The 11,300-nt window shown below is 42.6% G+C and overlaps 1 protein-coding gene across 1 annotated transcript in view; it reads left to right on the top strand.

Moving 5' to 3' along the window:
- TMC2 (transmembrane channel like 2) overlaps window positions 1-11,300 on the top strand; it is a 106,458-nt gene that overhangs the window by 29,895 nt on the left and 65,263 nt on the right. Inside the window, exon 5 of the mRNA XM_026455222.1 lies at window positions 5,462-5,552. Within this exon, the coding sequence (XP_026311007.1) occupies window positions 5,462-5,552 (91 nt within the window). The remainder of the gene's footprint in view (window positions 1-5,461; window positions 5,553-11,300) is intronic.

Below are 11,300 nucleotides of genomic sequence, written 5' to 3'. Positions count from 1 at the left end.
GATGAAGGAGACACAGCTCTGAAAACAAAAGCATCCAGTCAAGAGAGGGGACAGTGCCTTGGGATGAGGGGGGCAGTGAATCAATCAGCCTGCTTGTGGGGAGGGGCAATGGGGACTTCCCTGCAGCGAGGGCACTTGGTCAGAGTCTTACAAGGTGTGTAGGAATCAGCAAGGAAGGTGGCAGAAAGCACGGATCTGCCAGGCAGAGGCACCAGCTTGGGTGGAGACCCAGAAGCTGGAGACCCTTAAACCTGAGTCCAGGATAAGGAGCCTTGGGGAAAGGAAGAAGCTAGGAAGAGACGGGAGGGAGGCCCAGGGAGAGGAGACCACTCTTTGCTGGGAGACCCGCTCCAGTGAGAGAGGCCTAGGCCTCCCCAGCTTCTCAGGCCTCAGCTTCTGCCCATCCCGCCAGCCCCAGGAACTCTGTCCCTCAGAGGCAGGGAGGGAATTTCCACTTACAGTGAATTCAGCATCTGTTTGATCCTTGTCTCCACAACTAAAAATGGCAATTGTTTCAGGACAAAAGATCACCTTCAGCCTCTGGTTACCTCCAACCTCTGGCCACCTCCTTTTGGTCACCTGTGTCCCTCACCTTCAACCAGGTGTCTTCTAGGTTTCAACCAGGTTGATACATTCTCCTAACATTCTGCATGGGGCTGCATCGAATGCAGGCCACCCATGTGTATTTTTACCTCTGCATCTCAAAATTATGTGTGATTTTGAATCTGATCTCCTTCTCCAGGGAGAAGTTTTTGGAGATGCCATTTCTGATAGATGCCTTGGATGAACTTCAAAGTGTACCCACTATGGAAGGCCATGTTGCCAAGCCCCTAGGCCAGGCACCTGACAGAGCAGAGGATTCTTCACCTTAGCCTCCTGGGCTCAAAAAGAACCTTACTACCTGCCCACTCTAGGAGCTACTGTTTCCTCAAAAGGAGAAAGGGTGACTGCCTGATAAGTGAAATAGCTGTGCATACATTGTATGCATTCATACACACATTCAATTCTCAGAACATTATCCCCATTTTTAGATGAAAATTGCCGTTCTAAGAGGCACAGTATCCCACCTGGGTCTCTCTGGTACTAAAAGTCACACAATATACCTCTTTCCCTTCTAGCAGTCATCACTGGCCACCATGATGTGTTTTTCAAACTGTGATTTGGGTCACTTTCACCACCATGAGGTTCTCCCTAGAGGCAAATGCGAGGGCATTCTGATGTGATCTCTGTGGTGTGGCGACCCTTGAAAGTGCTTTCTTCAGTAACTTCCATCTTTTGACTGGGCAGGGTGGCTCACGTCTTTAATCCCAGCACTTTGGGACACCAAGGTGGGTGGATCATGAGGTCAGGAGTTCAAGACCAGCCAGGCCAAGATGGTGAAACCCTGTCTCTACTAAAAATACAAAAATTAGCCAGGCATGGTGGCGGGTGCCTGGAATCCCAGCTACTCAGGAGGCTGAGGCAGAAAACTGTTTGAACCCAGGAGGTGGAGGTTGCAGTGAGCCAAGATCATGCCACGGCACTCCAGCCTGGGCAACAGAGCAAGACTCCATCTCAAAAAAAAAAAAAAAAAAAAAACCCTTTCTTCAATAACTTCCTTCCCTTTTGAGTGTTGGGGGAGCCTAAGGGGTTAACAAACCTGGCCAAAATCACCTTGAGATCCAGGCCCCCTAGAAACTTCTCCCAGAGCAAAGGATCCCTCTTCTTTTGCCTTTTCATTTCGTTTACTACCCACCGTTTGGTTTGAAGAAAAGGAGACGTGAGCTTGCAGAGTTCCCATTTGAAAAGGATTCTGCTAACAAAAAGGGGGCAACAGCACCTTACAGATGTAGAATTTACAACAACTGGGAGGTGCAGGGCAGGAGCCAATGTTTCCATACACCAAATGCTATCTCTTATAAGGAAGAACATGTTATCTTAGATAGCAGATAACTTGTTAGGAGAAATTTACTGTAAAAATATTAGTTGTTATTATTTATATATCTTCAGAGTTCAAAAAAAGTTTGCTGTGCCCATTGAAATTCCTAAACCAGGTGGACTCTTCACAGTGACTGGTCTTCATAGTTTGCAACTAGCCTTTGGTAGGGTTCCCTGTTCTCTTGGGGGTTTGCTGGATGTCTGGACACAGAGTCTGAACAGAGACAAGAGAAACATTTGCTGCTGGGCTCAATGGCTCAGGCACAAGAGCTGCCCCTACCTTTGAGAATTGTTATCTGAAGTTGCTAAATCTTAAAACCTGGCACATTTAAGCTCACAGAACTCCAAGTGCTTTCGAGTATTTGCCCACTTGTAAAATACAAGAAGAGGACAAAAATATGAATATTGTGAAACAATTCTTTGTTGTGGCAGTGGTGTTGGTGGTCACTGATAAGTCACTGGCAGGACAGCTCCTGCCAAGAGGGGGAACTGGGAGAAGATCCCATTTAGGAGGACATACAGCCCAGCTCTTGACCCTGGGGTTAGGAGCCGGACAGGCAGCCTCACTAGCATTGAGACACTGAGACATCCCAATAAAGCCAGCCTCAAGGTTAGAATGCAACTTCACATGTATCAACTGTCCACACTTGTACCTTGGAGGCAGCAGGAACAGTGGGGTAGGTATTTTGTAGGAGCAGTGGTGACTGTAGCAATTGCAGCCAGACACACAGCTCCACAACACCTTCTTCCATCTGCCCTAAGATGGACTTCATTCTTCACCCACATGATTGGGTTTATCTAGTGGTGACTGATAAACTAGCTCTCTGAGGTGTGGGACAGGAGGAGGAGCCCTGGTCATAGTATTTGCTGATTTCCATGGTCTAAATACTCCCACCATGGCCAACTCAAAGCTACTAACAGTTTAACAACTGGTTGCCCAAGTTCCTGAAGATTTAACAATCTGTTCTCAAAGGCTGTCCTCACCAGGTCCAGCAACCACTTCAGAATATTTAACAGAGAAATTGATTCATTTGTTTCTCATCCAACTTTACCAGGATGTTCATTCACTCACTCATTCAACATCCATGCATTCCACAAATACCTGTCTAATGATGCCTTATTTACAATGGTTCAACTTAGAATTTTTCAACTTCACAGTGTTTTATTGGATATACCCTATCCAATGGGTATATCCCATTGGATCACAGTGGGTTTATTGGATATACCCTATCATAAGTTGAGGAGCATATGGGCTTATGATGGTTCAACTTACAATTTTTTTACTTAACAATGGCCTTTTTGGGGTATTACATACATTTTCTTTCTTTCTTTTTTTTTTTTTTTTTTTGAGACAGAGTCTCGCTCTGTTGCCCAGGCTGTCACCCAGGCTGGAGTGCAGTGGTACAATCTTGGCTCACTGCAAGCTCTGCCTCTCAGGTTCACATCATTCTCCTGCCTCAGCCTCCTGAGTAGCTGGGACTACAGGCGCCCACCACCACGTCCAACTAATTTTTTTTCTCTTTTTGTATTTTTAGTAGAAACAAGGTTTCACCATGTTAGCCAGGATGGTCACATCTCCTGACCTCGTGATCCACCCGCCGCGGCCTCCCCAAGTGCTGGGATTACAGGCGTGAGCCACTGCGCCCGGCTGTACATTTTCAACTTACGATGTTTTCAACTTGCAATAAGTTTATTGGAACATAACCCCTTGTACATCAAGGAACATCTGTATTAATTTTATATTGCTATTGCAACAAATTACCACAGGTTAAGAGCTTAAAATACCACTCGTTAATTAGCGCACAGTTCTGTAGATCAGAAGTCCAGCATGGCATGGCTGGATTCTCTGTTCAGGGTCTCATCACACCAAAATCATGGTATCAGTAGGACTGCAGTTCTCATCCAGGACTAAGGTTCTCTTTTGAGCTCACTGACTGTTGGCAGAATTCATTTCCTTCTCATGCTTTTTATGTAGCCCCTCCAAAGGGGCCCCAGATACAGAGGGTCAATAATTTTCCTGCTTCACATTTGATAAAATCTAATATCCCTTCATGATAAAAGCCTCCAACAAACTAGGCATTGAAGGAACATACCTCAAAATAATAAAAGTTATCTATGAGAAACCCATAGTGAAATTCATAATGAATGGGCAAAAACTGGAATAATTTCCCTTAAGAACTGGAACAAGACAAAGATGCCCATTCTCACTTCTCCCATTCAACGTAGTACTGGAAGTCTTAATCAGAGCAATCAGACAAAAGGAAAAAATGAAAGGCAAGAAAGAAGGAAATAAAAGAAAAGAAGTCAAATTATCTGTCTTTGCTGATTATATGATTCTCTACCTAGAAAACCCCAAAGACTCTGCCAAAAGGCTCTTGGAATTGATAAACGACTTCAGCAAAGTTTCGAGATACAAAATCAATGTACAAAAATCAAGAGCACTGGGGAGGCCCAGGCAGGTGGATCACAAGGTCAGGAGATCGAGAGCATCCTGGCTAACACCGTGAAACCCCATCTCTACTAAAAATACAAAAATTAGCTGGGCATGGTGGCAGACACCTGTAGTCCCAGCTACTCGGGAGGCTGAGGCAGGAGAATGGCGTGAACCCGGGAAGTGGAGCTTGCAGTGAGCCAAGATCGCATCACTGCACTCCAGCCTGGGTGACAGTGCAAAAAAAAAAAAAAAAAAAAAAAAGAGTGGACAAAAAATATGAACAAACGCTTCTCAAAAGAAGACATACAAGCCTCCAGCAAACATATGAGAAAATTCATTTCACTAATCATCAGAAAAATGCAAATCAAAACCACAATGACACACCATCTTCCGCCAGTCAGAATAGCTATTATTAAAAAGTCAAAACATAACAGATGCTGGTGAGGGTGTGGGGGAAAAAAAACACTTACGCATTGTTGGTGGGAATGTAAATTACTTCAGTCACCGTGGAAAGCAATTTGGAGATTTCTTAAGAGACTTCTCTTCTGTTTTTAAGGGCTCATGTTATTTTATTACACTGGGGCCATGCAGATGACCCAGAATAATCCCCTTATTTTAAAATCAATAATCTTGGCTGGGCATGGTGGTTCACACCTGTAATCCCAGCACTTTGGGAGCCGGAGGCAGGTGACTGCTTGAGCTCAGGAGTTCAAGAGCAGCCTGAGCAACACAGCAAGACCCTATCTCTAAAAATAAATAAATAAATAAAATAAAATCAGTAATCTTAATTACATCTTCAAAGTCCTTTTTGCCATGTAATATATTATATTCATGGGTGGAACACCAGCAAACAAAGGTCACAGGGGCCATAGTTCTGCCTCTACCATGCCTGTTATGTACCAAGCGCTCTTCTCAGCATTTGGGAAACGTCAGTGGGTAAAACAGAATGTCCTGCCTTAATGGAATTTATATTTTAACCAGAGGTATACAAAGACATAAGCCTTAGCACATATGTTTGAGCCTTCATAGTTCAGATTTCCTTTGGTTAGGTGCTAACTGAATTCCTGTGTTTTTGTTTGTTTGTTTGTTTGTTTTGTTTTTTCTAAGCAGGGAGGCCCAGGAATTTGTGGAGAAGTATGAAGGTGCCTTGGGAAAGGGGAAAGGCAAGCGACTGTATGCCTACCAGATGCTGATGGCCAAGGTGTGTGGGGTGGAGGCAGTAAATCTGTGGGGAGGGCTTGCTCAGCTTTGGAATCTGGAGACCAACTCAGGTACCTGCCCAGCTTCGCCATTTGTGTCCAGCTGCCCCCAGAGTCCTGGGTGTGAAGGCCACCTGACCATTCTGATCCATCTAGGAATGGAAACCAATCGTATCCTGCCAATCTCTCCATACTTACTGTGAGGGCTTCAATACATTTGAGACTTGTTTTCTCTCCAGTGAATACACTTAGAGAACTAATGATGTTAAAACCACTGGAATTTTATTTTCCAAACCCCAAATCAGGAGAGGTTGAGTTGGTAGAGGCCCAGAAGGGCTGTGGCGAGATCAGGGTCACATGGATGATAAACAGAGATGTCCCCAGAGGGATGGGGGGCAGCTCTGTTTTGTTGAGTTATATCATAATCTGGGCATCTGATTTAAGTTAGGACAATGTTTCGTGTTGGATATTTAATGTGAGACTTACTGAAGTATCCTTCCTTTACCTACTGATTTGAAAACTACCATTCTCATTGACTTAATTTTTGTACAGAGCCTGTTTCAGGGCTTTTATTCTGAACAATCATTTGATGTCATTACCTCAACTCTTAATTTTGATGCCTGGTAGTTCTAGGTTCCCCTTTTTACGTTTGGTTTTTTGTTGGTTTGTTTTTAGAAACAGAGTCTCACTCTGCCACTAAGGCTGGAGTGCAGCATCACCACTCCAGCCTTAGTGGCAGCCTTGAACTCCTTGGCTCAAGAGCTCACTGCAGCTTTGAACTCCTGGACTCAAGAGATCCTCCAGCCTCAGCCTCAGCCTCCTGAGTAGCTAGGACTACAGGAGCACCCCACCACACCCTGATAAAACTTTGGGGTTTTTTTTTTTTTAATGTCTTGGCTGTCTTGCCTATTTTTCTACATGCATTTAAAAAAATCCCTTTGCCAAGTTCCACCATAGTGTGTTGAGATTTTGGTTGGAATTTCTTTTAATCCCGTATTTAATTTGGGTCTTCCTAATCTATACAATATTTAGTCTTCATATCTAGAATACCGTACATTTCTCAAGGCTATATTATATCCTTAAGCAAAGTTTGTCATTTTCTCCCTATAGATCTTTACCAGGTTTTATGTCTGCACATTTAGTAGCCTAGTTGCTTTTGCAAATGAGATCATTTTTCAATTATTTAATAACTAGTTATTGGTAATATGTAAGAAGGCTACAATTTGTGTGCTAATTTTATATCTGGTTCTCTTATGGTACTCTCTTATTAATTCTAATCTTTTTCATCTGATTATGTTCATAAAAATGTTTCTGTTGGGTTCTCCTAAATGTGGTATCTCATTCTTATCCTAAAATGCGGGCTAGCAATCCTAAAACAGTAACAATTGATCACGGTGATCATAGTTCTCCTTGTCTTTGCATCACTTTAATGAGAATGACTCTAATGATTTTCACACTAAGCTGGTGGGAGTTGTTGGCTTGAAATAGATTTTCTTTGTCACCATAAAAAATTATTGTCTAGTTATTGTTTAGTAAGACTTCCATTTCATTGGAAATAGATAATTAGGTTTTATTAAACACCTTTTCCTTTATGTTATTAATTTTTTTATTTCTGGGATAACCTCAGTCATGGTACATTACTTTTAACTCCACGTTTGATTTTCCAACATTTTATTTATGATTTTTACATATATTTTCATAAGACTGATCTGAATTTGTGTGTGTTTGTACACAAGTGTATGCATGTGCAGTATCTTGGCAGAATTTAACATTAGGACTACACTTGCTTTACAATTGTAAGTGAATAGCATTACCTCCTCTTTATGCTGTAAATCAGTTTTGGGAGCATGATAATACACTTTTTGTTAATTTTAAAGATGATACCCTTACAATAGTAGAGATCAAGAGCCATTTTTATAGAATACCTTGAATTTTTTTTTCAAGTATTCAGTGTATTGATGTACTCAAGTTTTAACTTTTTCTTGGGACCAATTCAATAATTCATATTCTTCCTGAAACTTGATCATTTCATTCAAATTTTCGTATGTGTTAACAGAAAGTCACATATGGTAGCCCCATAATTTTTGTAATTACTTTTTGTATCTGTTGGGTTTGAATCTTTCTTTTTCTATTTTTTTTTTTTTTCCTCTGTTGCCCAGGCTAGAGTGCAGTGGCATGATCTCAGCTCAACCTCAGCCTCCCAGGTTCAAGTGATTCTCCTGTCTCAGCCTCCCAAGTAGCTGGGATTATGGGCATGCACCACCATACCCAGCTAATTTTTGTATTTTTAGTAGATATGGTGTTTCACCATGTCGGACAGGCTGGTCTCGAACTCCTGACCTCAGGTGATCCTCCTGCCTTGGCCTCCCAAAGTGCTGGGATTACAGGTGTGAGCCACCGTGAACAGCCTGAATCTTTCTTATTCCTAATATTATTTTTTCTCCTTTTCCAGTTATACTTTCCAGATAACTCTCTATGGGTGATTTTATTAATTTTGTCTAGAGACTATTTACCACTTACCAACTGCACACTCACATCTTATTTTTTCCAATGAAGAATGTGCTCTTCAAGTATATTTTTTTCTAGATTTTTACTGTGACGAGCAATGCTTCAACAAACACCTTCATACATTTATCTTGGATCTGTGCGTTTTTTTAAATACAACAAAACAATCCCTCAAATAGTACTGCTAGTTCAAAAGTGCGCATATTTTAACTTTTACTTCACATTTTTCAAACTATTTTCCCCAATTTGTAGCAAATCATAGTCACAGGAACAAAGTCGGAGAATGGCTTATCTTCACTAGTTATGAATGTTACATCTTTTTAACTTTGTGCTAATCTAATGGGTAAAAAAATAGGTTATTATTCTTTCTTTAATTTGTATTCACTGCTTTTTTTATTGCAGTAAGAACACTTGAGATTTACCTTTTCAACTAATTAAGTACACAATACTGTGTTGTTAAGTATAAACATTGTGTCATACAGCAGATCTCTAGACAAATACATCTTTGATAAATGATTCTGTTCAACCACATTTCTGTTCACACAGTTCTAGCTTCCCCCTTAGGAAAAGGATTGCCTCTCCCCACCCCCATCCTCCATATTTACTTTTCCACATTATTTTTAGCTCTTTGCTTCTTTCCCTTTGCAATCTCAGATATTTATCAGGTTCATTCTCAATATCACTGAATCCATTTTCCTCTGTGTCAATTACAGTCTTTATTTTGTCTAATGTTTTCTTCATTCGATTACTAAGCTCTTAGCTTCCTTGTAATCCTTCCATATCTCATCTGTATTCCTTTCAAATTGGTATCCTTTACTTTAGAAGCTATATTTCTTGCATCCTATTAGGAATGCTGAACTGCTCTCTAGAATTTATGTATCTATCTTGGAGGAAATGTTTTCCACAAATATCAAAGACTGGCGTTCCTTTTTCCCTGTTCTGCAATAATATTTCCCAGGCCTCACTGGTTGTTTTCATTTTCATCACCCAGATCCTGATTTCATTGACAGGACATGTAGCTTGCCTGTGTCTTGCTCCACCATGACTTGAAACTTTTTTCCTATATATAGCTGGAGGGCAAGACAGCATGACAACTAACAACCCATCCTAGGACCAGCAGCAACCGCCTTACACAGCCCTGAGAAAGGGGCTTGGGATCTTCTGCCATGCCCCAGCCCAGTTTTCTGACTTTTACAACCAATGAAGGATAAGAGAATTTGTGCCAGAGCATCTCCCAGGCCTCTCTCTGCCTCTGCTCCAGTTCCGGGGTCTCACTTTTCAGTTCGAGATATCCACAGCCTTGAGGGGCTGTCAGGTGGTTGCCAAGGAACCGACCGGCAGGCTGTGCCTCCAGGGGCCTCACTTGGCGATGTTCATTACCTCTGCTGGTCCTCAGCCTTGCAAGCCTATATTTTATACTGATTTTATCAACACCCTGACAGGGGATCCATCTCTCGGGGGAGGACTCGCATTAATAAAGCTTATGAGACTGCTACATGAAACCAGATGCTGGATTATTGACTTACAAGAAGAAATAAATGATGCAAGATGGAAAATTTGAAGTCCACAGCAGCCATGCCTTTTATTTTCGATAGCTAAGTTAGTTATACAAGAAGCTAAACCATCATGCCAATTCCTATCTGTGAATTTGCAATGAAAGTCACTGCCATAGAAACCAAAATACTCAGGGCAAATGCTCTCTTTATAGGCAGACCTACATAGGAAGCCAAATAGTCAAAGAGTATTTTTGGGTTTGGGAGGTTTTCTTGGTTTTTGTTTTTTTTTTTTTTTTTTTTGAGAAGGAGTCTCGCTCTGTCACCCAGGCTGGAGTGCAGTGGCGCGATCCCGGCTCGCTGCAACCTCCACCTCCTGGATCAAGTGATTCCCCTGCCTCAGCCTCCTGAGTAGCTGGAATTACAGGTGTCTGCCACTACGCCCAGCTAAGTATTGTATTTTTAGTAGAGACAGGGTTTGACCATGTTGGACAGGCTGGTCTTGAACTCCTGCCCTCAGGTGATCCACCAGCCTCGGCCTCCCAAAGTGCTGAGATTACAGGCGTGAGCCACTGCCCCCAGCCTGTATTTATTTTTAGTAGAGACAGGGTTTCACTATGTTAGCCAGGCTGGTTTTGAACTCATGACCTCAAGTGATCCACCTGCCTCGGCCTCCCAAAAAGCTGGGATTACAGGCATGAGCCACCACACCCAGCCCAGAGTATTTCTGAACACAGACTCAGAGCTAGGGAGGGCGGATGAAGCAATGAGACTGGGCTGCCCAGTGTCTGTGTTCTGCCAATCACCATATCCCCCATATCTTTGCCACTGCTATCAACCAGTCTGCTCATAGGCTTCTCTTCTCTTTTGCATCTGGGACCATTTCCCACTTCTGACAGCTGATTCCCTCCTTTATACAATCATTCAATCAGGAGATGGTCAAAACCATATCTGGAAAACCAGGTCTGGAAGCCTATCTGATTCTTCACAAAATTTTTGATGGATGCAGTGGCTCATGCCTGAAATCCTAACACTTTGGGAGGCTGAAGGCAGAAGGATCACCTGAGCCCAGGAGTTTGAGACCAGCCTGGGCCACATGGTAAGACCCTGTCTCTACAAAAAATAAAAAAATTAGCTGAATGTGGTGGCTACTCAGGAGGCTGAGGCAAGAAGATCGCTTGACCACAGGAGGTCAAGGCTGCAGTGAGCCGTGTTTGTGCCACTGCACTCACGGCCTGGGCAACAGAGTGAGACCATGTCTGAAAAGAGAAACATTTCCCTTTCATCTTCTGATGACTTCATTTTTTGTCCCTTCTTTCACAGGTGCAGACTTTAGTGACTTTACAGGGGAAAATCTCATGTCCTCCATGAACAAGTTCTGAGGAGACCTTTTAATAATAGGAACTGGGCCAGGCACAGTGACTCATGCCTGTAATCCCGACACTTTGGTAGGTCGAGGCGGGCAGATTACTTGAGATCAGGAGTTCAAGACCAGCCTGGCCAACATGGTGAAACCCCATCTCTACTAAAAATACAAAAACTAACCAGGCATGGTGGCGCACACCTGTCATCCCAGCTACTCAGGAGGCTGAGGCAGGAGAAGAGCTTGAATCCGGGAGATGGAGGTTGCAGTGAACTGAGATTGTGCTACTGCACTACAGCCTGGGCAACAGAGTGAGACTCAGTCTCAAAATAACAACAATAATAATAATAATAATGGAAAGTGATCTTACTACCTCTTATGCTTTCTAT

This window comes from Piliocolobus tephrosceles, chromosome 20 (genome assembly GCF_002776525.5).
Source record: "Piliocolobus tephrosceles isolate RC106 chromosome 20, ASM277652v3, whole genome shotgun sequence".
NCBI lineage: Eukaryota > Metazoa > Chordata > Mammalia > Primates > Cercopithecidae > Piliocolobus > Piliocolobus tephrosceles.
The sequence above is the reverse complement of the archived record's forward strand: the minus strand, read 5'-3'. Positions and strand labels throughout refer to the sequence as shown.